Here is a 24,716-nt window from a genome sequence, read left to right on the forward strand (position 1 = left end):
TAAATTATATTTTATAATTCATCGACACTGGCATTTGAGAAGCATCCAACCTTATACAAGCATGTTCTAAACCGAATCGAATAATTGTCTTAAAACATTTTCTAGCAGAAAACTACGAAATAAAAATCTCTAACAAGAAATGAAACGTTCGCAAGCTACATAAAATTTTCATTACAATCAAAGGTTCGAAGTCTTTTCTCTCAGTCGGAATCAGAATCAGGGTTGCCCGATGATCTCACTGTCTTATTTCTACCTTCGAGATAATCATCATCCTCTTCTCCTCGTTTCTTCTCCTCGATAATTCCTGCAAAATTGAAGGTTTAGACTTTAGAAGCTGCATTCAAATAGTTTTTGTACAAAAGCAAATTGAAGTTCAAAAATAATATATATTTACCTTTCTTCAACAAGAGAATCTCGAGGGACCTTGTAGAGAAATCATCTTTTCCCCCCAAGTCTTGAAACCCGACCACCCTATCCGTTGCTACTCCTTTTCTGGATAAAGAGACGAGAAAAAAATTAAATTTATTAAATATTATGCTCCGTAAAACGATCATTCTATATCTGGATGGCCATTGAATTAGTGACAAATAGCTCAACTCAATAATCAAGCAAGCTCCCAGAATATTTAGTTATTTTAAGATATTGTATAAGGAACAATGAGATACCACAGAAAATAAGAAATTATAATTGAGAATCAATGAAAAAGATTCATAGTACAATTCAGAAGATACCATCATTTCGCTATTCCTCGCCATTTCATGCCAATAAGAAAACAAACGAAATAACAACATTTACTACTATATAAACGCATAAATGGAAAATTAAGAAATAGTGAAATGGCAGACCTGAACATTATGACACATGGCAATGTCTTGATTCCTAGCTTCGAAACAAAGAAAGGAGCATTCTGCCAAAAAATATAAAAGCAAGAAATTTAGATTCTTTCGAATTTGTAACCACCCGAATAGTGCATTCTCTTCGATACTAACCTCAGCATCTAATTTGACGAACTTGGTAGTAAAATGCCTCAGAGAGAGGGTCTTCAAATGCTTGTCCATAATCCTAGAAAAAACAAAAATATTTCGTCAACGGAAAAACAATTTCGTTAATTTATATTTTGGTAACTGATTTCCAGAAAAATAAAACTTTTTCCTAGTAATATATCTCGAATCTGGTGCCCAGTTTCAAACAATAAATCTACCATTCAATCTGCACAAAAAGGTTTCAAATGAATGTCGTAAAATGTGTTCTTACTTGCAACGATAGAACTCTCGATGGTAAAAATGACAAATCACTTTGTCGGTGCCTGTAACTTCACTCAAAAAGTCGGCTTCTGTTATCTCCCTGTATTCTCCATGACCTTGCATTGACAGCTTTTGCCGCTTCTCTGCTTCTTTCTGTAAGTTCAAAAAATCAATGAATAAAATTATTACAAGAAGTTAACTCAAAAAGCTCATTCGAGGGCTTAATACATACCTTAAGAGATGCGATCCTGTCTGCATGCAATTTTTCGAGCTCGGGATCCTGTGTGTAATAAAAACACGTGAAAAAAGAACCAGAGAGATGGAAGATAGAAATTAGAGTGAGATGGATCGTCTACTTACATCCATCAATTCATCGAGATCTACTTCCTCGTTAAAGGAGCTAGATGCATTCGCTTTCTCCTGAGTCAGCAATTCCTGTAAGAAAAAAATGTCAAAGTTCAGCCTCTTTATGTGTCGAAGGAAATCGTTTAGCAGAGAACAATTACAGATAATAATCCCATTTTGAGACAAAACCCTTTTGCAATTTCATAGTTCTGGAAATAAATCGAACATCTTGGGGGCGATTTGAAAGAATTCTAGGATAAATTCTTTAAGAGAATAAATGTTTGTAACTTTTTTCGGAACTAATAAAAACTCGACAAATGGACCTCAGCAGCATTTCAACCGAAAGCTGAAAAAAAACTAGGTAATTCGGCAGATTCATCTTCCATTTCAGATAACGAAATCATTGGTTTAATAACTCTTATTAACGTCCTACCGAACCGGAGAGATTGTTTTGTGACGGAAAAACGTGAAAACATCTCTATCTTATCGATCTTTTAAATTCCAAAAATCATATACTACATTAAAACATCCCCACCAAGAAAAATGTGAAATTTCAATAAGTGAACTTAGATAAGCTAACAACCTTAAATCTAACCCATTGAAGACGAACAGCTAACATACGTTATGAACTCCAAATTCGCCAATTTATCATAAAAAAATTAAAAATGCTACACGTAAATGTAACAGCAAATTACGTCATCAAAATTCAATATCCATTTATTAAATGAAAACACAGAATATATGAAAAAAACAGACCTTTTTATAATCGCGGGCAGCGGCAGCCAAAACATTCCCGAAAGCCAAATTAGAGAGAGTTGATTTCACTGAATCCGGATCCATTTCGTTCGTCGCTGAAATCAAAATCCATTGCCATTACAAACAAAAGAGAAACAATTTCTTTTTTTTACATTTTAGGTGTGTGCAGACTTACCAAAAGGGATCTAGGTCTCTGAAATCTACAGCCCCGCAGAGTGGGAAATCAAAGATTATAAGAGTAAATCGTGGTTTAAAGTATACTTTTTTATACACTTTCTCCAAATCCTAATAACTGGAGCATTGTTCGAATCTGAATTTGATTGATGAACGCGACGACACCGTTTTTGTCGATTGGAGAATTGGGGCGAAATTGAAATTTGGGCTGATAAAAGATGGGCTTTCAATTGCGGAATTTCTGGGCTTGAAAGAGAATTTTGATTGGATGTGGGCCCAACCGAAGATCATCCGGTTGCTGCGCGCATCGCCGAGGATTATTTCTACATCTGAAAAGGACTGACACGTGTCAGTTTAGGATTTGCGTGCATTTCCCTATTTTTCACCCAAGGTACTTTTCGAAAGGATCATAATCCATACATAATTCGAAACGAGAGTGTAAACGAGTCAGGTTCGAGCCAAGTCTAGCTGTTTTGGTGAACTCGAACGTGAGCTTCGTCCACTTTGACTAGTTTCAGCTCTTCTATTTTCTGAGCTCGAGCTCAAACTTAAGCTCGTTTCGGTTTATACTTTTAGTACATTTTAAATTTATTTATATAATCATTTTATTATTAGCATAAATTATTTATATTGTAATAATAATAATAAGTTACAAAATAAATCATGAACTTTATTTATTTCTAAATTTTTATGTGCATGTATTATATTTAATATTATTTAAATATCGATTAAAATAAAAAGAAAGCTAACTGAGTCAGCACGTTAGCTCTTGAGCGACTCAATTCATGTACACCCTTAATCGAAAATGACATTCATTACCAATTTTGCATTTAATACTGGTCGGTTTTCTTTCTTCAGTTCATCTCACTCTAAACTTCGATTGAGATGAATATTTTGCGTGGGGAAAAAACTATACTAAAACAAACGCAATATTATCTCCGAAACTATCGTATTTTTTAAAATAAAACTTGTTTTTCAACAGTTCAATATAAGTTGCAACTTACAAAATGTCAAGAATGAGTTTTTACTAATAATTAGTTTAATTTGTATGTGTTTTAGCACCGACTAAATTTATAAATGAGGTGTGAATGCTATTTGTAAGCAGCATTATTAGATGTCCAAATTGAAGTTTGTTTACCTCCCACTTTTAGTAGGTAGGAATATTAATCAAATCTTTCTCAGATTTCTCAAACCCTTTCCCCTCCACTGAAAAGTGACAACTGATGCACAATCTTTTGCATTTCCCTTTTTTTCTTTTTTTTTTTCTTTTTAAATTTAATTAACATTGAAATAGATAATAAAAGATTAAACACAATAATGTTTTTTTTATTTATTTAAGTACAAAAAAGAATCAAAAATAGATATAGCAAGTGTACTTTCCTTGTCGGATACCACAGTCTTACAGATTCTTTTTCAGACAATGGATGAATAATGAATATTCAATTATATTTTGGACTTTTGGCTATTGCCATAGACAAACAAAATCCAATCAAATTTTAATTGGATCCTACACTTTATATTTGTATAATTGTCAGCTGCAAATACATATATTCATCATTTGCTAAATGAAATTATTAGGGCACATTCATCATCATCAATAAATGGATGGCACAAACATCAAATTTGTTAGGATATATGATATGATATATATTTTGTACTTTTATTATTAGCTATTTTAGGAGATATGTTATCAAGTATCGCCCGTTTTGGGCTCTTTGGCTAAAATGGCGCTTCAAATTTGCGTCCTTAATGCTAAATTCGACCCCATAACCTTTTCTTAATAGGCTAAATTTTCTCTTTGTAAAGGAATTATCCCTCCTAATCCACTTCCTACCTCCTGCTTTTGTGACGGAGGGAGCCCTATTTTAGGGCTTATACTATGCTACACCGGGTAGATCTTTACCATTTATATACACATAAACACACACACATACACATTGGTGTGTGTAGATCAACGGTAAAAAATACCAGGTGTAACATTCACCGGTTGTAGCATAGAAATAAACATATTTTAGACCTTTGTTTGTTTATTTTGTCTTAATAAGATATATTTAATTGCAATGATTGATTAGTTTATTGGGAGAAGTAAAATAATATTCTCACGTGTTTGTATATTCGGATAAAGGAAATGATGCAAAAATGACACCACAACACACAGCCTTTAGTTGTTGAAAATACAAAGTACACAATTTTTTTTATTCTAATTTATTATAACCTCATTGTCCAAATATTATTTTGCAAAAATTACATTGATTAATTATGAGTATATAATCGATCCAACACATTGCAAATTACTTATTTCAAAATGCCTAGGTTATCAATTTATTCATATAGAAAAACAACTCTACAACATATTTCATCATCCTCATCATAATCATAAATACATAATAAATAACTTATTAATTTATTCACTCACATCAACAACATTTTGGTCTTACTTTCTTCCCTCAATTCCCTCCTAAATTTCAATAATCTTTTCACAAACCTCCCAAACTTCTTCTTCTCCTTCTCCAATTTCTCATCTCCACCACCTCCAATTTTACTTCCATCACTCTCCACCACCACCACCGCCGCCGCCACCACTTCACACTTCTTCTTCTTAAGCAAATCAACCACCCCTCGCAGAGCAAGATCAACATCCTCATTCCTCATCAAATGCTCCGCAATCTCCGCCGGAGTAACATCCACCTCTCCGATCAACTCCTTAATCTCACCAAACAACCCCGGATAATCACCAACACCCAAGTAATTCATCGCCAACACATCGAACCCTTGCGGCGTACAGTACCCCATGTGAATGTGCATATCCATTCTCCCGGGGCGCAGCAGCGCAGGATCCAGCTTCTCTTTATGGTTCGTCGTGAAAACCACGATCCTCTCGTCCCCGCACGTCGACCACAACCCGTCGATGAAATTCAACAATCCCGACAAAGTCAACTGCAAATTTAATTTATTTAAAATTAGTAATTAGTACCACGATCACGGTTATCATGTAATAAGTTAATTAATTTATTTAAACCTTTGTGCCAATGGAGTCTTCGTGATCGGAATCCGTATTATCTCTGTCTCTTTCTCTGTCGTGCATTTGCGCGGTGCAATCGATATCTTCAATCACAAGTATCGATTTGTTGCTAGTACACAGAAGAATTCTCCGCAATTCGGAATTCGAATACAGACTCGAAAGCTCCAAATCGTAAACATCGAACTTCAAATAATTCGCCATTGCAGCAATCAAGCTCGATTTTCCGGTGCCCGGAGGACCATACAGCAAATACCCTCTTTTCCAAGCCTTCCCCACTTTCCGGTAATAATCTTTCCTCCGAACAAACCTGTCTAAATCTTCGATTATCCCATTTTTCAGGGCGGGCTCCATCGCCAATTTGTCGAAGGTCACCGGGTGGTCGAGGTTGATGCAGCCCCAGTAGCCGCCGCCGCCGTTGCCGCCCTCGTCGTCGTCGTCGGTGAAGGGGCAGTCGCGCGTGTAGAGCTTCACGGCGCGTTCCTTCTCTTTGATCTCCTTGGCCTTCGCGAGTACGAAAGGGAGGTACTCGCCGACGACGGCTTCTTTGTTCTGCTTATCGAAGGTGAGCTCGAAGTACCTCTTCTCCGAGCGGTATTTCCGGCTGTCGCCGTCGGGCTCGATTAGGACGAACTGCCACTTGAGATCGAAACCGTTGAAATTGTCGGAGACCTCGTGGCCTTTCTCCATGCTGAGGATGATCTTCTTGTGCTTGGAGGATTTGTTGGCCTTGAGGCGGTCGGCGGCGGGGTTGATCTTGGTGCGGAGGTAGATCTCCGCCGCGCCGTAGATTTCGTTGGGGGAGATGCCGCTCTGCTCGTCGACCACCATAGTCAATTGGGTCGTGGGTTTTGTGAAGAATCTGTCGAAGTACTGTTTGAAGAAAGAGTAGAAGAAGGACTTCACCGGCTCCGGAACGACGTCGTTTGCCATCGACCGGAATAGCATCATCGACGCCGCCACCGACGCGTACGCCGAGAAAATGTTGCTCGCCATCGACGGCATTCCGCCGAAAGATTGCATTTTTCTTTTTCTTGATCGGAATTTCTGTAGAAAAAATGATAATTGAGTTGTTTTTTCGTGTGTGTTAAACGTTTTTTTTTTTCTTGTGATGTTTTTAGCAGAGCTATATATATATATATATATATATATATATATATATATATATATATATATTTATAAGTGGGAGTTTGAAAAGCTTAGGAAGGAAGGATGGAAGGGGGTAATCAGGTGCGGCGTGAGCCTTATGAGTTTGGATACGTGTCATTTTTGTATTGGGTGTATTTGGATGGATGTATTATTGGGGATGAAGGGTGGGAAGCAGCGAATGGAGACTCGGCTTGGAGAGTACGCTTACTAATATAGTAGGAAAGGTATACGGACGCGGATTAATTAGTGACGTTGGTTTAAGAATATTAGTTGTTGACTAAAGTCTCCTTTTCTTTTCTTAGTACTTGTCAATATATAGAAAATGGATTTAAAAAGGTATTCGATAATGGTCGTTTCTAGGGGTGTGAACGAGCCGAGCTCGCCTTTTTTGGTTGGCTCGAGCTCGAGTCTATTTTGTCGAGCTCGAGCTCGTCGAGTTCTTCTTTTTTTGGCTCGAGCTCGAGCTCGTGTTAATTTTGTCGAGCTCGAGCTTGAGCCCAATCTTTTTTTTTTTTAAATATTTTTTAATTATTATTTTATTATTAAAAATTATTTAAAAAAAAATACAAAATAAAAACTAAATTGTGATTATATATTTTTTTAATATTTTTATTTATTTCTATAATATTTTATATTATTATACATTATTTAAATAAAAAATAACATATAAAAAATAAAAAAAATAATAATAAATCCGGCTAGCGAGCCGGCTCGCGAGCTGATAAACAACTAAAATCCGGCTCGAGCTCGAGCTCGAGCTCGAAAACCTCGAGTCCGAGTTCGAGCTTTTTACGAGCCGGCTCGTCGAGCTCACGAGTCGGCTCGGCTCGTTTACACCCCTAGTCGTTTCAGTTTTAAATATATCGTTTCGGCTTTAAACGTACATAATTCTTATAATTTTGAGTTTGAATTTGTGGTTCTGTGAGTTAGATTTCTAATCCAATTTGAATCTCAAATATTGGATGTTGGGGGAGAAATATATGCACGATTCAATAAATATTGCCGACAACTTTAATGTTTTAAATTATTTAAAATTTAAAACGTAACTCATTTATGCATAATTTTATCACCCGACATCCAATCTAGCTGTTTTAAGTTGGATTAAATACTTATTTCAAAGGATTGCAATTTTTGTGTTTTGCATTTTGCCAAAATCAGAATAGAAAAGTGTTAAAGTCACGTTCGAAGTCAAAGTGATATTAGAAAAATTGTAACAACATTTAACATTTCAAAAAAAACAGAATTACGGTTAGAAAATGTGTTGCAGATTACTACTTTTTGATTGAATTCCAAAACAAGACACTTTCTTTTATGGCTTTTTTATTTACTACATTTTTATTTATGAAAAGAAAAAACAAAGAGCTGCAATTAATTGTTTTAGTGGGTTTATTGGAGTTAGAATTTCTTGGATCAACTAGTTTACATGGGCCTCTTTAGGCCTTTGTAATTGAAAACATTTAAGAGAATAGAAGTAACTTTATTTACATATGAGGTCTCAAGAAACTTGATATTAGTGCAATTCAAAAATCAATATTAGTGCATTCAAAAACCAAGATTTTCTCGGCCTACCTCGTTAGTGCATTCTAAAACCAAAATTAGAAAAAATACTTCTTTTGTACGTAGGAAAATTCGAATTTTAGACCTCTAATTTGTATATATAGAAAATTTTCGATTTTTAGCCGACGAAAATTTCGATTCCATTTCAGGGAATTTTGACAAAAACTACACTTCCACGAGTGCATAATGCTCAAAAGAGTGCACAACAAACATCACACTTAACCTAATTAATTAGCCGATACTAAAAGTCATTAATTAATCCTAACAACATCAAAAGCAAGCATATTTATATATATATATATATATATATATATATATATATATATATATATATATATATATATATATATATATATATATATATATATATATATATATATATATATATATATATATATACATTTGATGAAATCACATTGTCACCATTCCACAACTTCTCCCACTCTCCATTAATCCTCTTCTGGTTCTCCTCTTCGCACATTTTGCACACGTCGAAATCACACCTCCATCGGCACGCTTACTAATCACTTTCCGATCTTCTTCATCCCCATCGTCATCACTATCGACCTCTTTGTCGGTTACAACGGCGTTTTCGTACTTGCGCTTGAGAAAATCGAGCACCCCATCAAGCAAAGTATCAACGTCGTCGCTCTTCATCAATTCCTCTGCAACTTCTGCAGGCGTGATTTTCAAGATTTTGATCAAGTCTTCGATTTCCGACAGCCGTTGATCCTGGTGGAGATCGACGGTGAGATAAGTGGCGGCCAATAGCTTGAAGGCTTCGGGTGTTAGATACGACATGTGTATGTGCATGTCCATGCGGCCCGGGCGGAGCAAAGCAGGGTCGAGTTTGTCTTTGTTGTTTGTTGTGAATACAATTATTCTTTCGTCACCGCAGCTTGACCAGAGACCGTCTATGAAATTCAATAGCCCTGAAAGTGTAAACTACACAGGAAACAAGATTGAATTTTTATTTACTCACTTATTTATTTCACAATAGAAATCAAGAATTGAGCTAAAAATTATTGCAATATTCAATTGAACCCTAAAACTGAGACACTAAACCTCAATAAATTATTACTAAACCTGATTTTGGGGATGCTGAGAATGGCCATGGCTATTCGGGCCGCCTGTCGGGCCCTTTCTGCTAGGCAACGCCACCGTGCAATCGATGTCTTCGATAACAAGTATCGACCGATTCGCAGTCCTGAGAAGCAATTTCCTCAAATCGGAATCACGTTTAATATTAGTAAGCTCCAAATCATACACATCAAACTTCAAATAATTCGCCATTGCGGCGATCAAACTTGATTTTCCAGTTCCTGGAGGACCATACAGCAAATACCCTCTTTTCCAGGCCTTGCCAACTTTTCTGTAGAACTCCTTCCTTCTTACAAACCTGTCCAAATCTTGGACAATGGCTTTCTTCTGACTAGGCTCCATTGCTAGGGTTTCGAAAGTTGAAGGATGATCGAGATTGATCGAATCCCACACGTACATTGATCCGTAAGAAGATGTAGAGGCTAAAGTATGCAGCTTTATAACTCTCTTTTCATCTTCGATTGATTCAGCACTTTTGAGCAGAAATGGGAAGTAGGAATCCAACACCTTGTCTTTGTGCTTGCCGTCGAATCGGAGCTCGAAGTAGCGCTTGTTGGATTCGAGAAAAACTGTGTTGGTATTTTCGTCGAACACCTTGGGGGCGTTTTTGTTGGTGTTGTTGTTGCTGCTGTTCTCTTCGCTCACGAATATCCATTCTAGGTCAACGTCTTCGAACCGGTCGAAGATCCGCTCCGACTGGGCGAACGTGATGCTCACGGCGGCGTCGCGGTGGCACTTGGAGATTTTCAGGCGGTCGATGTTGGGCCTGATTTTGGTGCAGAGGTAGGTTTCGGCGGCGGAGTAGACCTCGTTGGTTGAGATTCTGTTTCTTTCTTCGACGACGATGGTGGCGTAGCTGCGGCGCCGCCGCTTGCAGAGGTGGTGGAATTTGTTCAGCAGGTAGTGCTGGAGCTGGCGGGGGACGAGCTGGTGGAACATGGCCTGGAGGAGCATGATGAATGCCGACACGGAGGCGTACGCCGCGAAGATCGACGACGTCGGCGGTATGCCGGAGAAGGAAACCGCCATTGTTGAGTGAACGTTGTTGTTAGGATATAAATATATTTACTTTTTTGCCCTTATTAGCTTTGCTGGCTTTTTTGCTCAATGTAGAATGAAACAGAGGCTTTGTGTATGTTATTATTATATGGATTATATTTTTTTTTTTATTTTTATTTATTTATTTAGAAGATAATATATAGATAAGTTAAGTATCTTATTTGAAGTGATTTGAGGTTGATTGAGTTTGACAAGGGCTCGATCAGACAAATTCAAAACTATTCAAGCCCCTCATAATTCAAAAACTAAACTATTTTTATTTTACTGCATTAATAATGGTCTAAAAGATGATTAAAAAAAAATGTTTGGCATTATTTAATTTCGTGCTGGTTTATTTGTTTGCAAAGAGTGTGTCTAATGTATTTAACTTTTACTTTGAATTGTTTTTAAAAAGTATTTAATTTACTATAATTGTTTTTAAAAAGTAGCCGTGCATTATTTCTACATAGTATTACGGCCAACCCCTGGTTTAAGGTTAAATTACGAAAAACCCTTTCATGTTTGAGTAATTACAATTCCCTTCTTTGCTATGAATTTTCTTACACTCCCGCCCCTGCGATATCAAATTTTGTGGAATCTTCTAGATTATGTGAAATATTCTCCAGTTTGTACTTGTTTTATTCGATTCGAGCTTCATATTTTAAAATAATATGATCATAAGTTGTGTCTCTTGACTTGCCAATATTAGAGTAAACTGCAAATACTACCCTTGTGTTATCTCGAAATAGCGAAAACCCCCCTGTGATAAATAAACTAGCAAAAACCCCCCTGTGAAATTTAGTAAAAGGCAGAATCCCCCCTAGCTGATTTTTTAGACTTGAAATGACAAAATTGTCCCTCAAAATGTATTTATATATATACATATTATATGTATATTTATTCTTTTTAATTTATTTGTTTAGAAATTAAAAAAAATAGTAAACAACTAAATTGATTATTTTTTAAATAAAATAATTAAAATATTTATAAAATATAAGAATTTATTAATTGCAAGACTCCAGGGGTATTTGTGTCTTTTTATATCAAGTCAACCCTCAAATAGTTCCATAGGGGGTTTTTTGCTATTTAAATAATTTCACAAGGGAGGTTTTTGCTAGTTTATTTATCACAGGGGGTTTTTTGCTATTTCGAGATTACACAGGGGTAGTTTTTGCAGTTTACTCGCCAATATTAGATTGTGGTGCATCAGAAACTATTTTTTTTTTTCAAAAAACGAGAACAAACTAGATAGTATTCCACGTAATCTATAAAATTACGTTAAATTTGACACCATAATAATAAATCGTATAAGAAGACTCATAGCTAAAGGTACGATTGTAATTATACAAACATTATAGGTTTTTTTTTCGTAATTTAACATTTGGATATATTGAGTGATGATGGGTCCTTTTATTTTGTCTGCAACTCTGCAGGGTGCATGCCTAATGGATGCTCTTGTATTAATGGAGAATCAAGATTTGGAGATTGCGTGAAAATAGTGTGAAAATATCGGAAAAGGATTTTTGTCGTATTTTAATTATTAAAAAAACTTAATTGGCTACTTTGGGGTGTGGAAATACAGCAAAGCACATTTCCTTTTCTTTCTCTCTCTCTCTTCACTCTTTTGATGTAAAGGAAACATTATTTCGAATTGACATTTAGAGAGAGAAAATCTACTGCATAACAATATAATATAGATATCGAGGAAGAATATGCAATGTATGTGCGACACTTTTCATAATTAATATAGAATATATATAGTTAATTGCTAGCCCAACTTCATATTTTTTGGAATCTAGCACAAATTTGTGTAAATTGGGCCAATAAAAAATCATATGCAACTACACCTACTATTTTGTAATGGTATTTTCTAATTTTATTGATTTCTATATTATATTGTTATGTTCGGGTAGGCGTCGAATGGAAATCGAACGAATCAGATTTTTTTCGCAAAATTTCGAATCGAAATGGATGCAATTTGAAATAAAAATCCAATTTTTAGTAACCTAAAATATAAAGTACATAATATTTTTTTAATATAATTGTATTTTTTGGAAAAATAAAATGATATTTTTTAAAATAATTTTGGAACTAAAATTGTGTAGGAAATCGGAATCTCGTATATATTCCAATTCCGATAAAAAAAAATCTAAAATTGGAATTTCGGGATTCAAAATTGAAAAGTTTAGGATTGAAATCATAATCATAATCGAGTGTAGACAGATTCACTTAAAATCGAAATGTTAGCATCTCGACTCAATGACGGACTAGTTCCGTATGCCACTTAGACAATCAACAAAATAGCTATATATTTTAGGTGTAATTACTCGGAATAGATACACATTAACACTCTCTAATCATTTTCTAATCGTCACCCATCTCCATAATCATAGACAACCTCGCCTCATAAAATTTCTAACCGCATTAATTAAGTAGCTATTTTAGGTTAACTAATTACTTGGAATGGATTAACACATCAACATTCTCTAATCATTTTTTTCTGATCTTCATCTTCTTTATCCTCTATTGCAAGGTTGTTTTTTTTCTTGTCACTCTCCGTCAATCTTCGTTTCGTTCTCCTTTTAGCACATTTTGCCCGTGTCGAAATCATCATAGCTCCATTAGTACTCTTACAACGTTTATGATCTTCTCCTTTGTCTCCATCTCCAGAATCATCGACAACCACTTCATCATCGCCTATAAGGGAGTTTTCGTACTTGCGCTTGAGAAAATCGAGCACCCCGTCAAGTGAAGTATCGACATCGTCGCTCTTCATCAGTTCCTCCGCAACTTCAGCAGGCGTGATTTTCAAGATTTTGATCAAGTTTTCGATTTCCGACAGCCGTTGATCTTGGTGGAGATCGACGGTGAGATAAGTGGCGGCCAATAGCTTGAAGGCTTCGGGTGTTAGATACGACATGTGTACGTGCATGTCCATGCGGCCGGGGCGGAGCAGAGCAGGGTCGAGTTTGTCTTTGTTGTTTGTTGTGAATACGATTATTCTTTCGTCACCGCAGCTTGACCAGAGGCCATCTATGAAGTTTAGCAGTCCTGAAAGTGTGAACTAAAGAGGAAAAGAAAAATAAGAAAATACAATTAATAATTGGATTAGAAGCTCTGTTTGGTTGATAAGATACATTTTGATTAATTAAAAAATTAATTAAGCTTGTTTAGTATTTAATAACTTAAGTTTAAAAATTTACAAATAATTATTACTACCTGATTTTGGGGAAGCTGAGAATGTGCGTGGCTATTCGGGTCGTCTGTCGGGCCCTTTCGGCCGGGCAACGCCACCGTGCAATCGATGTCTTCGATAACAAGTATGGATCGATTTGCGGTCCTGAGAAGCAATCTTCTCAAATCGGAATCGCGTTTAATGCTAGCAAGCTCCAAATCGTAGACGTCGAACTTGAGGTAATTCGCCATTGCAGCAATCAAGCTCGATTTTCCAGTCCCTGGAGGACCATACAGCAAATAACCTCTTTTCCAGGCCTTGCCAACTTTCCTGTAGAACTCTTTCCTTCTAACAAACCTATCCAAATCTTCGACAATGGCCGCCTTCTGACTCGGCTCCATCGCTAGGGTTTCGAATGTCGAAGGATGTTCGAGATTGACCGAATCCCACATGAAATGTGATCCGTAAGGAGCATTGGATAAAGTGTGCAGCCTTATGACTTTCTTTTCATCTGTGATGATTTTAGCGCTTTGGATCACAAATGGTAAGTAACAATCCAACACTTTTTCCTTGTGCTTGCTGTCGAATCGGAGCTCGAAGTATCGCTTTGCGTTTTCGCCGAAAACATCGTTTGTACTTTCGTCGAACACCTTGTGGGCGCTATTATTGCTGTTGTTTTTCAATTTGCTCGCGAATCTCCACTCGAGATCGTCGATGTCTTCGAAGCGATCGGTGATTTTCTCCGACTGCGCAAAGCCGATGCTCACGGCGGCGTCCTTGTGGCGCTTGGTGACTTTCAGGCGGTCGAAGTTGGGCTTGATTTTGGCGCAGAGGTAGATCTCCGCGGCGTAGTAGATCTCGTTGCTTGAGATTCCGTCCCTTTCTTCGACGACCAGGGTGGCGGAGGTGCAGCGGCGCCGCCGCTGCTTGAACAAGGTGTGGAGTTTGTTGAGCAAGTAGTGCTGGAGCTGACGGGGGACTAGTTGGTAGAACATTGTCTGGAGGAGCATGATGAATGAGGAGACGGAGGCGTACGCCGCGAAGATCGACGACGTCGGCGGTATGCCGGAGAATGAAAACGCCGGCATTGTTGCTGGGTCGGTAATTAAATTTGTAGAGAAGAAACAAAAACAATTAATGCAGAATCAAGAATTGGAGATTGATCAAAGTACTTATAAAGATTAAAGGGTTTTTGTCGTATTTAATTTAATTATTTAAAAAGGTTGGCCAATTTGGGGTTATGGAAATACAGCGAGGAGATTTCATATTTCTCTCTCTTCACACCATTTTCATGCTTAATTTAGAGAGAGAGAGTGTCTTTATAGGATGTGTTGGCTGATGCTGATTGCTTTGGCCATTGACATGCAATGTATGTGCGACACCTGTCCTCATTATTATTAATACCTAGTATATATAGTAAAAGTGCTGCTGGTCCACCTTGGTTTTTTTGGAACCTAGCTACCACACTTCTGCATAAATATTTATTTTACTGCTATATTTTATTTTATTAATAAAATATTTAATTGAAAGATTGGCGTTAATTAAAAGAAGGGGAAACTACAGATAAATCCCTAATCCAAAACTCAACACACAAATCAGTCCCTAGGTAGTTTCCCCAAGCAATTCAGTCCCTACTCACGCGCCTAACATGCAGTTCAGTCCCTAATAAAATGTGCAAATACTAAAATACCCTTTACTTTATACTAATTTTACATAACTTATTTCCAACCTCCAACGCGCCGTTTGTGTTACACGCTCTTTGCCCGTTACATTTCAAAGAATGAAGAAACAACGAAGCACGAAGAATCAACAAAACGCAGAAAAATTATACAACGAAAGGAAAAATAAAAATTAACAAACCCATTTCTCGACAATGGTGAAGCAGGGTAAACAACAAGGTTTGATTTTTTTTTTTCTTTCATTTTCTTGGAAACAGACCCATTTGGGTGTTGTTTAAGCTTGCAAAAAGGTTTATTTGTTGTAGAATTGCATGATTTTGAACATATCCTCTCATGGGTATTATGCCTCGACTATATTCGGTGTTTTCCCTAATCATTAAATCGGTTCCAATATCTGTTTTTTTGTTGTTTGGGTTTGCAAAGATCATTTATTTGTTGTCGAATTTCATGATTTTGTAACAGTTTCCTCATGGGTATTATTCTTCGGTGACATTAGCATGTCCCCAAAGGGTTTAACAAGGGTTTCATATAGGATATGGGAAAGAGGCTTATTGTATTTTTCGTACTGGTTCTATAGTATGTGTCATGGACAGTAATGGTATTAATAATGCATTTAGATGGTATTGAGACAGGGTACTCGAAGTACTGTCCCGAAAGCATTTAGATGGTATTGACATATGGTACTAGAAGTATAATGTTTGATGCTCCTGTAGTATAAGTCATATTCCATAATAGTATTACTAGTGCCTTTGAATGGTATTACTAGTGACTTTGGATGGTATTGACATATGGTACTAGAAGTATAATGTTTGATGGTCCTGTAGTATAAGTCATATGCCATAATAGTATTACTAGTGCCTTTGAATGGTATTACTAGTAACTTTGGATGGTATTGACATGTGGAACTTTATAGTACGTTGTATTTGTTATAATTGTAGTTTTATGTGTATGTAATTGCAGGAATTGATGTAAAAGAAGATTGCAGTCAATGATCAAAGCGTACCATATTTTTTGATGAATTGAATTGTACCAATTTCATTGACGCTTTAATGATCAATAAGTACGGGAGATGCATAAATTATGTTTTCGATGGTTATTTTAAGGTAGGTGAGAATTATTGTTGCGTTTGGAATACAAGATCCCATAAATATGTTGAATTTCATACATGATACTCATATACTATACAATATATTCATACAAGTCTACAATGCTCAAGTGTAAAACTAATATTTTCTTCAATTGTTACCATAATCGATATTGATCAACTCCCACATTGTCTCCATTCATTCTTAATAGTCTTAAAATGAAGAGTTGTGTCTTAAAATGCGATCATATGGATGCATTGGCCCGACAATAATATATAGACTGTAACAATACTATATGAATGGCAAACATATACTTTATCAGTGAACAAATCGTACTATAGTCACGAATCACTTGTACTTCACAAGTGTATTCATTGTACTTACTTGATGAACAAAGCGTACCATATTTTTTGATGAATTGAATTGTACCAATTTCATTGACGCTTTAATGATCAATAAGTACGGGAGATGCATAAATTATGTTTTAGATGGTTATTTTAAGGTATGTGAGAATTATTGTTGCGTTTGGAATACAAGATCCCATAAATATGTTGAATTTCATACATGATACTCATATACTATACAATATATTCATACAAGTCTACAATGCTCAAGTGTAAAACTAATATTTTCTTCAATTGTTACCATAATCGATATTGATCAACTCCCACATTGTCTCCATTCATTCTTAATAGTCTTAAACTGAAGAGTTGTGTCTTAAAATGCGATCATATGGATGCATTGGCCCGACAATAATAAATAGAGTGTAACAATACTATATGAATGGCAAACATATACTTTATCAGTGAAAAAATCGTACTATAGTCACGAATCACTTGTACTTCACAAGTGTATTCATTGTACTTACTTGATGAACAAAGCGTACCATATTTTTTGATGAATTGAATTGTACCAATTTCATTGACGCTTTAATGATCAATAAGTACTGGAGATGCATAAATTATGTTTTAGATGGTTATTTAAGGTAGGTGAGAATTATTGTTGCGTTTGGAATACAAGATCCCATAAATATGTTGAATTTCATACATGATACTCATATACTATACAATATATTCATACAAGTCTACAATGCTCAAGTGTAAAACTAATATTTTCTTCAATTGTTACCATAATCGATATTGATCAACTCCCACATTGTCTCCATTCATTCTTAATAGTCTTAAACTGAAGAGTTGTGTCTTAAAATGCGATCATATGGATGCATTGGCCCGACAATAATAAATAGAGTGTAACAATACTATATGAATGACAAACATATACTTTATCAGTGAACAAAGCGTACTATAGTCACGAATCACTTGTACTTCACAAGTGTATTCATTGTACTTACGTGATGAACAAAGCGTACCATATTTTTTGATGAATTGCATTGTACCAATTTCATTGACGCTTTAATGATCAATAAGTACTGGAGATGTATAAATGATGTTTTAGATGGTTATTTTAAGGTAGGTGAGAATTATTGTTGCGTTTGGAATACAAGATCCCATAAATATGTTGAATTTCATACATGTCTACAATGCTCAAGTGTAAAACTAATATTTTCTTTAATTGTTACCATAATCGATATTGATCAACTCCCACATTGTCTCCATTCATTCTTAATAGTCTTAAAATGAAGAGTTGTGTCTTAAAATGCGATCATATGGATGCATTGGACCGGCAATAATATATAGACTGTAACAATACTATATAAATGGCAAACATATACTTTATCAGTGAACAAATCGTACTATAGTCACAAATCACTTGTACTTCACATGTGTATTCATTGTACTTAGTTGATGAACAAAGCGTACTATATTCACGAATAACCCAAACTTTACCAGCTTATACATTGTACTTATTTGGTGAACAAAGCGTACTATATTCACGAATAACCCGAACTTTACCAGCTTATACATTGTACTTATTTGGTGGACAAAGCGTATTATATTCACGAATAACCCGAACTTTACCAGCTTATACATTGTACTCTTATGTTCACTAATTAAACAACAGTACATAGGTTTTACATAGCATGTAGACTGCAAATATTACTAGATTCAACACTATCAAACTATGAACTACTCCACCTTCAGAATTGCAATTTTCACTTCACTTTCTTGATGGACTTGGTTCATCGACGCACTTGTAGCTTCATTTTCTTCACGATTTGAGTTGGAAAAAGTTTGCCCAACTTCAAATGGTTCACACCAATGGGAGTAGCCATGGTGTGGGCAACAGTAAAATAACCTTCCGGGATTCGAAACCATTGTGGGGTGGGTGGGTTTTACAGTGATTTTTTCGTCGGAAAAAGAGGGAATCAGAGGAGAGAAAGAGAGAAGAAATAGAGAAGAAAGAGAGCAGTAGAAACAGAGAAGAAATAGAAGAAAGAAAGAGAAGATGAAGAGAGAGAAAAAGAAGAGAGAGAAAAGGGTGAGAGTGAAAAAGAAGAGAGAGAATATAATAAAATATATAAAATTCACATTAGGGACTGAACTGCATGTCAGACGCGTGAATAGGGACTGAATTGCTTGGGGAAACTACCTAGGGACTGATCTGTGTGTTGAGTTTTGAATTAGGGATTTATCTGTAGTTTCCCCTTAAAAGAAAGTGAAATTACAAGAATCAATAACCTTCAACACACATATTTTATTCTTGTCAAAAAAAAAAACACACATATATTTTATTTAATTTTATTAGAAAAATATTTAATTGAAAGATTGGCATTAATTAAAAGAAAGTGAACTTACAAGAATCAATAGCCTTCAAAAAAAAAAAAACAATAAAATAATTTGATTTTGCAGGATGAAAATTCAGTTCAGATTAATTCGTATGAACTATGAATAAGATTATCAAAAAACAAAAAAAGCCTTAAACCACTTCAGATTCAACTTTTAGCTTTTCATCAGATTCTGCTTTTGCCTTTACAGCTTCAGCTTCAGCTTCTTCATTTTCTTTAATCTTGTTATGAATAAAATTAATCAACCCTCGAAGAGAAACATTAGGATCGTCATTCTTGAGAAGCTGCTCGGCAACTTCAGCCGGTGTGACTTTAGCAATTCCGACCGAGCCCTCGATTTTTTCGAAAAGAATATGATTATTGATTCCAAGATAATTAGATGCCAATAATTTGAATCCACAAAAGGTGCAATACGACATGTTTATGTGCACGTCCATTCGACCCGGGCGAAGCAATGCTGGATCCAGCTTTTCTACGTGATTCGTCGTGAATATTATGATTCTCTCGTCGCCACAACTTGACCATAATCCATCGATAAAGTTCAATAAACCCGATAGTGTCACCTATATTTAACAGTGTGGCATATATTGTTTAGAAAAAAAAATTAGTGAAATAATACGAGAATACGGGCTATTAATGTGCAAGCATACGAGAGTAATTTTTCTAGGTCGACCGTCTTGAAGTTAAAGTTCTATTCTTCCCCTCATCGGAGAAAAAATAAAAGAGAAGAAATCTAAAGCGTGGTGTGGCTACGAGACAGGTCGTATTAATTTGGAATACTAATGGGTGAAAATCGGACAGATCGGATCTGAATTAGAATCTTGAAGAAAAAAATCCATTTTTCTTTTTGAAGTGATTAACAAATTACAATTTGGTTTCTATAAAAAATCGGAAAATATCAAAAATTGGATTTTGGGAAGTTGAAATTAAAAAAACATGTATGTTCTAAATACAAACAAATCGAACCAGAATCGGCAGAATTTAAAATTTGGATCGAAAATTGGAAACTCACATATATTCAAATTCCGATAATAAAAAAATAACCGGAGAAATCGGAAATTGAAAAATGTCAAAATACCATTTCAGTATCGAAAAATCTCCGGCCGAAATCAACGAAAATCGAAAATTTCATTCACATTTCCACCACCCGGAATTAATACCTATAATTAACTGCTAAATCACAATTTCTAACATTTACTAAATTAAGGTTTCCACTTATATTAAAAATAAAATAAAAATATAAGTAAACAATTACCTGGTTTTCATCAGATGCATTGGGTTGCCTACTCTGGAAATCAATGGTGCGATCAATATCTTCAACCACCAAAATAGAATTATTGGCTGTGCTAAGAAGCACTTTCTTCAACTCATTATTACTCCTCAAATCACTCAGCTCCAAATCATAAATATCGAAATTCAAATAATTCGCCATTGCAGCAATCAAGCTCGATTTTCCGGTCCCCGGAGGACCATACAGCAAATACCCTCTTTTCCAAGCCTTCCCCACTTTCCTGTAATAATCTTTCCTCCGAACAAACCTCTCGAGATCCTCCAAGATCATCTCTTTTTTATCGGAATCCATTGCCAGAGTTTCGAAAGTCGACGGGTGATCGAGTGTCGCGGGTGTCCATGAACCGTCGGAACTGTATAAATCTCCGATGGTTAATATCTTGACGGTTTTCTTCTCCTGTTTCTTGTTTTTCGCGACGGTTTTAATGTAGGGCAAGTACGAGTTCAGGACCAAATCTTTGTTTCTCTTGTGGAATGTGAGCTCGAATGACTTGTTTTCGTATCGAAAAATCGGGTTTCCGACTTTGTGGAAATTTCTGGCTTCGTTGACGCTGCTGGAGGAAATCCACTTGAATTTTTCGTTGCTGAACGTGTCCACGATTTCTTGGTCGCGTTCGGTGGTGATTTTGTAGTGCTTTTCCTTTTCGGGCTTGCTGATTTTGAGGCGGCGGGATTTCGGGCCGGTTTTCGGGCCGAGGTAGATTTCGGCGGATTCGTAGATTTCGTTTTTGACTATCCCGTCGAATTCGTCGATCACGAGGGTTAGTTGGTTGGAGAATCGGCTGAAGAAATTTTGGATGAATGAGAAAATGTGGTTGTGGAGTTCGCGGGGGAGGATATCGCTAGCGACACTGCGCACCACCATGGCCGTGGCGGCGATGGAGCCCACGGCGGAGAGTATGGCCTTTGCGGTGGCTAAATTGGATTCTGATGAAGAAGGCATTTTTTGTTTGTTTTGTGAAATAAATGAACTCATTTGTATTTTATTTATACAGTTTTGTTGAGAAGAATATTAAGTCCAGAAAGACGCGGGAAAGAAAATTCCTCTTGATTTTTCAAACCTTGGGGGCAATTTTCCTTTGACTTTTCAGTTGGAAGTTGACTTTGAAATTTCAATATAGGTATTAGTATTTTCATATTTTGCTTCTAGCATTGCATTTACTTGGATGGTTTGACTTGGTCAAATTACATGTCCCGAATGATGATATTGGAATGATAAAGAGAATATGGCTAATTTTATTTTCATCTACGGTCTTGTATAACTTACACCTCGTGAAAAATACAATATAGTTTTAAACTATTGATTTACAAATAATAATACACACACTCATTATAATTATTTATGTAGATTTACGATTTAAAATCACATGATGTATTTCATTAGATGTAGAATCTCATAAACCTCGTCTACTCGTATGTATAGTTTTCTAGGGATGATATTTCGCCACTAGAATTTATTTGATTGGACTAGGTCAATTTTATGTCCTAAATTAATTACAATTATGTTTCAAGAAATATCATAAACATCCGACGTGGATTTTTCGTAAATTGCAAATAAACATTGTTTTGAACTGAAAAAAAAAAAAAAGAAATAATAATTGTTGTATAATAAAGAGGAAGAGAGTTGGCTTAACAAAAATAAGAGTCTGTTAATGATACGTACAAATGTATTAGTACAAGATAAGTGAAATTATCCCCAAAACAAAAGAAAAATAAAACCATTTTGTTGATATGTAATGACCAAAAAGCCCCTATTCTGTCCATGTCTTTTTTATAATAGCATCGACTCGACTCGACTCGAACACTCCACTCGATATCCGCCTACCAATATTTGAACCCCACGTGTATCTATAAACGCATTTCGACCAAATTGACACAAAGAAATCAAATTTCTAATAAATTTTTCATCATTATCTATTCAAAAAATTACGAAAAATTGTTAGCTTCTCCAACATTTTCCTTGTCATCACTTTCTTGTTTGTTAGCTAATTCTGCTGTTTTCACGTCTCCATTCTCAGCTTCTTCGTTTTCTTTAACCTTCTTATGAATAAAATCAATCAGCCCGTGAAGAGAAATATCAATATCGTCATTCTTGAGAAGCTGCTCTGCTACTTCAGCCGGTGTCACTTTAGCAATTCCAATCGAGCCCTCGATTTCATCGAACGAATAATGATTATTAATCCCAAGATAATTGGAGGCCAATAATTTGAACCCACAAAAGGTGCAATACGACATGTTTATGTGCACATCCATTCGACCCGGCCGAAGCAATGCTGGATCGAGCTTTTCTACGTGATTTGTCGTGAATATTATAATTCTCTCGTCACCGCAGCTTGACCATAATCCATCCACAAAATTCAATAAACCAGATAGTGTCACCTGTTATTTACATTGTAGCATTTTGACAATTGTTAGTGAAATCGAACTCTTTTTTTGATAAATAGTGAAATCGAACTTTATCACGTTTTCTTAATACAGAAGGAAATCAAAAGAGTAAAGTCGAAAAGGGTTCAAGAATATCGATCTTTCTGACATGTATTAATCTGCATTCTCATCACTTATTACAATATTCTAGCATTTTTACCATTGTTAGTCAAATCAAATTTTGGCATTAATGACCAGAAAATCGAACTAATAAAGCAAAAAAGGATCGAGAATAGATCTGCATTGTCATCAATTCAATTTACTTTGAGAAATTCTTTAAGATCACCCTTTTGTTACTTTTTCGGGGGATCAATTCTTTGTCCACGTTAAAAGTATGCGTCTAAATATCAACTAATTGAGCAATGTCTATCTTAATCCTAAAACGGAAAATTAAAATTTTCCGGTTTTTTTCTTCAGATTGTACTTAACCGGTTAATTGACCTAGCAAGGTTAACTTTCCAACCCTCAACTAGTCATTATACCCGTTGACCGATTAAGGGTCCCGATAAACAACCCGTTGACCGAGTCAACCGGCCCGTTGAACACTAGTTGACTAAGCACACAACACAACTCCAATGAAAGACAAATGAAGCAATCAAGCAAGCAAGCAAACATAAAGAGTAAAAGAAAATATGCAATGAAGCTAAATCGAATTGTCGAACCTTGCTGCTTTCTTCGCGGCGATTGGATTGATCGGACGGTGGAGAATCATCCCTTTTAGCAAGCTTATTCTGCAAATCAACGGTGCAATCAATGTCCTCAACGACCAATATAGACTTATTAGCAGTCCCAACAAGCAATTTCCTCAAATCGGAATTCTTTCTCAGCTCACTCAGCTCCAAATCGTAAATATCGAAATTCAAATAATTCGCCATTGCAGCAATCAAACTCGATTTTCCAGTCCCTGGAGGACCATACAGCAAATACCCTCTTTTCCAAGCCTTCCCCACTTTCTTGTAATAATCTTTCCTCATCAAAAACCTATCGAGATCCTTCAAGATCAAATCTTTTTGAGCGGAATCCATTGCTAAAGTCTCGAATGTTGCCGGGTGATCGAGGGTTACGGGCTGCCAAATATCGTTTATGTTGTACATGTCTTCGTAATCATCAACTGTCCAAATCTTGATCGTTTTCTTCTCGTGTTTCTTGATTTGGGCCTCGTTTGCGATGTGGGGTAGATAAGAATTTATCGCCAAATCTTTGTTTCTCTTGTGGAATGTGAGTTCGAAGGATCTCGCCTCGGTGGAGTTGGTGTTGGTGTGTCTGTGGTGGTAATAAGTTTTCGATTTGGTTTTACAGATCCAAACCCACTTGAATTTCTCTCCATTGAAGGTGTCTGTGAGTTGTTCGTCTTTATCAATGGTGATGTTGAAGTGATTTTCTTTGGCGGGTTTGCTGATCTTGAGGCGGCGCGTGGTGGGGCTGATTTTGGTGCCGAGGTACACTTGGGCGGCTTCGTAGATTTCGTTGCTGTCCAAACCTTCGAACTCGTCGATCACCATTGTTAGCTGGTTGGAGAATCTGCTGAAGAAGGTTCTGAAGCCGGAGAGGATGTAGTCGTTGAATTCTGGGGGGAGGAGATCTCCGGCGACGCCGCGGACAACCACGGCGGTGGCGGCGATGGATCCCACGGCGGAGAGGATGGTCTTGGCTGTGGCTAGTTTGGATTCTGATTCGGCCATTTCTTATTTTCTTCTTTGTTGACTCTGAGCTAATGGAGTTGGGTTTCTTGAAAATTTTATACTAGTTTTTTCATTTTTGGGGTTGGGGGGAATTTTCGTGTGAGAGAGAGAGAGCACACTTAAAAAGACTACGGTTGGTGAAAGTTAGCTTAATTCTACATTTCACCCTTGAAATATATCATTTTTGCACTTTGCACCATCAAAACAATTTAATAGCATTTTGTACCCTAAAAAATCAAAATACAACAAATC

General features: G+C 36.2%; 6 protein-coding genes across 6 annotated transcripts; all 6 read right to left on the reverse strand.

Moving 5' to 3' along the window:
- Positions 1-33: 33 nt before the first annotated feature.
- PLP3B (thioredoxin domain PLP3B-like protein) lies at positions 34-2,739 on the reverse strand. Its single transcript, XM_012989808.2, has 9 exons — positions 2,521-2,739; positions 2,346-2,440; positions 1,605-1,679; positions 1,477-1,524; positions 1,255-1,397; positions 990-1,062; positions 846-907; positions 395-492; positions 34-304 (listed from the first exon to the last, which is right to left on the reverse strand). The coding sequence occupies exons 2-9, from the start codon at positions 2,427-2,429 to the stop codon at positions 201-203; spliced, it is 687 nt and encodes a 228-aa protein (XP_012845262.2). The 5' UTR covers positions 2,430-2,440; positions 2,521-2,739; the 3' UTR covers positions 34-200.
- Positions 2,740-4,817: 2,078 nt separating this feature from the next.
- On the reverse strand, positions 4,818-6,664 carry LOC105965273 (AAA-ATPase At2g18193). Its single transcript, XM_012989807.2, has 2 exons — positions 5,539-6,664; positions 4,818-5,456 (listed from the first exon to the last, which is right to left on the reverse strand). The coding sequence occupies exons 1-2, from the start codon at positions 6,559-6,561 to the stop codon at positions 4,932-4,934; spliced, it is 1,548 nt and encodes a 515-aa protein (XP_012845261.2). The 5' UTR covers positions 6,562-6,664; the 3' UTR covers positions 4,818-4,931.
- Positions 6,665-8,626: 1,962 nt separating this feature from the next.
- On the reverse strand, positions 8,627-10,483 carry LOC105965275 (AAA-ATPase At3g50940). The gene is made up of 2 exons (XM_012989809.2): positions 9,331-10,483; positions 8,627-9,189 (listed from the first exon to the last, which is right to left on the reverse strand). Exons 1-2 carry the CDS (start codon positions 10,372-10,374, stop codon positions 8,656-8,658), a joined length of 1,578 nt encoding a protein of 525 aa, XP_012845263.2. The 5' UTR covers positions 10,375-10,483; the 3' UTR covers positions 8,627-8,655.
- A 2,171-nt stretch (positions 10,484-12,654) lies between these two features.
- On the reverse strand, positions 12,655-14,851 carry LOC105965329 (AAA-ATPase At5g17760). The gene is made up of 2 exons (XM_012989874.2): positions 13,603-14,851; positions 12,655-13,447 (listed from the first exon to the last, which is right to left on the reverse strand). Exons 1-2 carry the CDS (start codon positions 14,644-14,646, stop codon positions 12,860-12,862), a joined length of 1,632 nt encoding a protein of 543 aa, XP_012845328.1. The 5' UTR covers positions 14,647-14,851; the 3' UTR covers positions 12,655-12,859.
- Positions 14,852-18,957: 4,106 nt separating this feature from the next.
- LOC105965035 (AAA-ATPase At3g50940) lies at positions 18,958-21,334 on the reverse strand. The gene is made up of 2 exons (XM_012989546.2): positions 20,324-21,334; positions 18,958-19,631 (listed from the first exon to the last, which is right to left on the reverse strand). The coding sequence occupies exons 1-2, from the start codon at positions 21,332-21,334 to the stop codon at positions 19,200-19,202; spliced, it is 1,443 nt and encodes a 480-aa protein (XP_012845000.2). The 3' UTR covers positions 18,958-19,199.
- A 648-nt stretch (positions 21,335-21,982) lies between these two features.
- On the reverse strand, positions 21,983-24,577 carry LOC105965277 (AAA-ATPase At3g50940). Its single transcript, XM_012989811.2, has 2 exons — positions 23,445-24,577; positions 21,983-22,737 (listed from the first exon to the last, which is right to left on the reverse strand). The coding sequence occupies exons 1-2, from the start codon at positions 24,462-24,464 to the stop codon at positions 22,285-22,287; spliced, it is 1,473 nt and encodes a 490-aa protein (XP_012845265.2). The 5' UTR covers positions 24,465-24,577; the 3' UTR covers positions 21,983-22,284.
- Between the last annotated feature and the right edge of the window lie 139 nt (positions 24,578-24,716).

This window comes from Erythranthe guttata, chromosome 8 (genome assembly GCF_056151865.1).
Source record: "Erythranthe guttata isolate IM_541 chromosome 8, IM_541, whole genome shotgun sequence".
Classification (NCBI taxonomy): domain Eukaryota; kingdom Viridiplantae; phylum Streptophyta; class Magnoliopsida; order Lamiales; family Phrymaceae; genus Erythranthe; species Erythranthe guttata.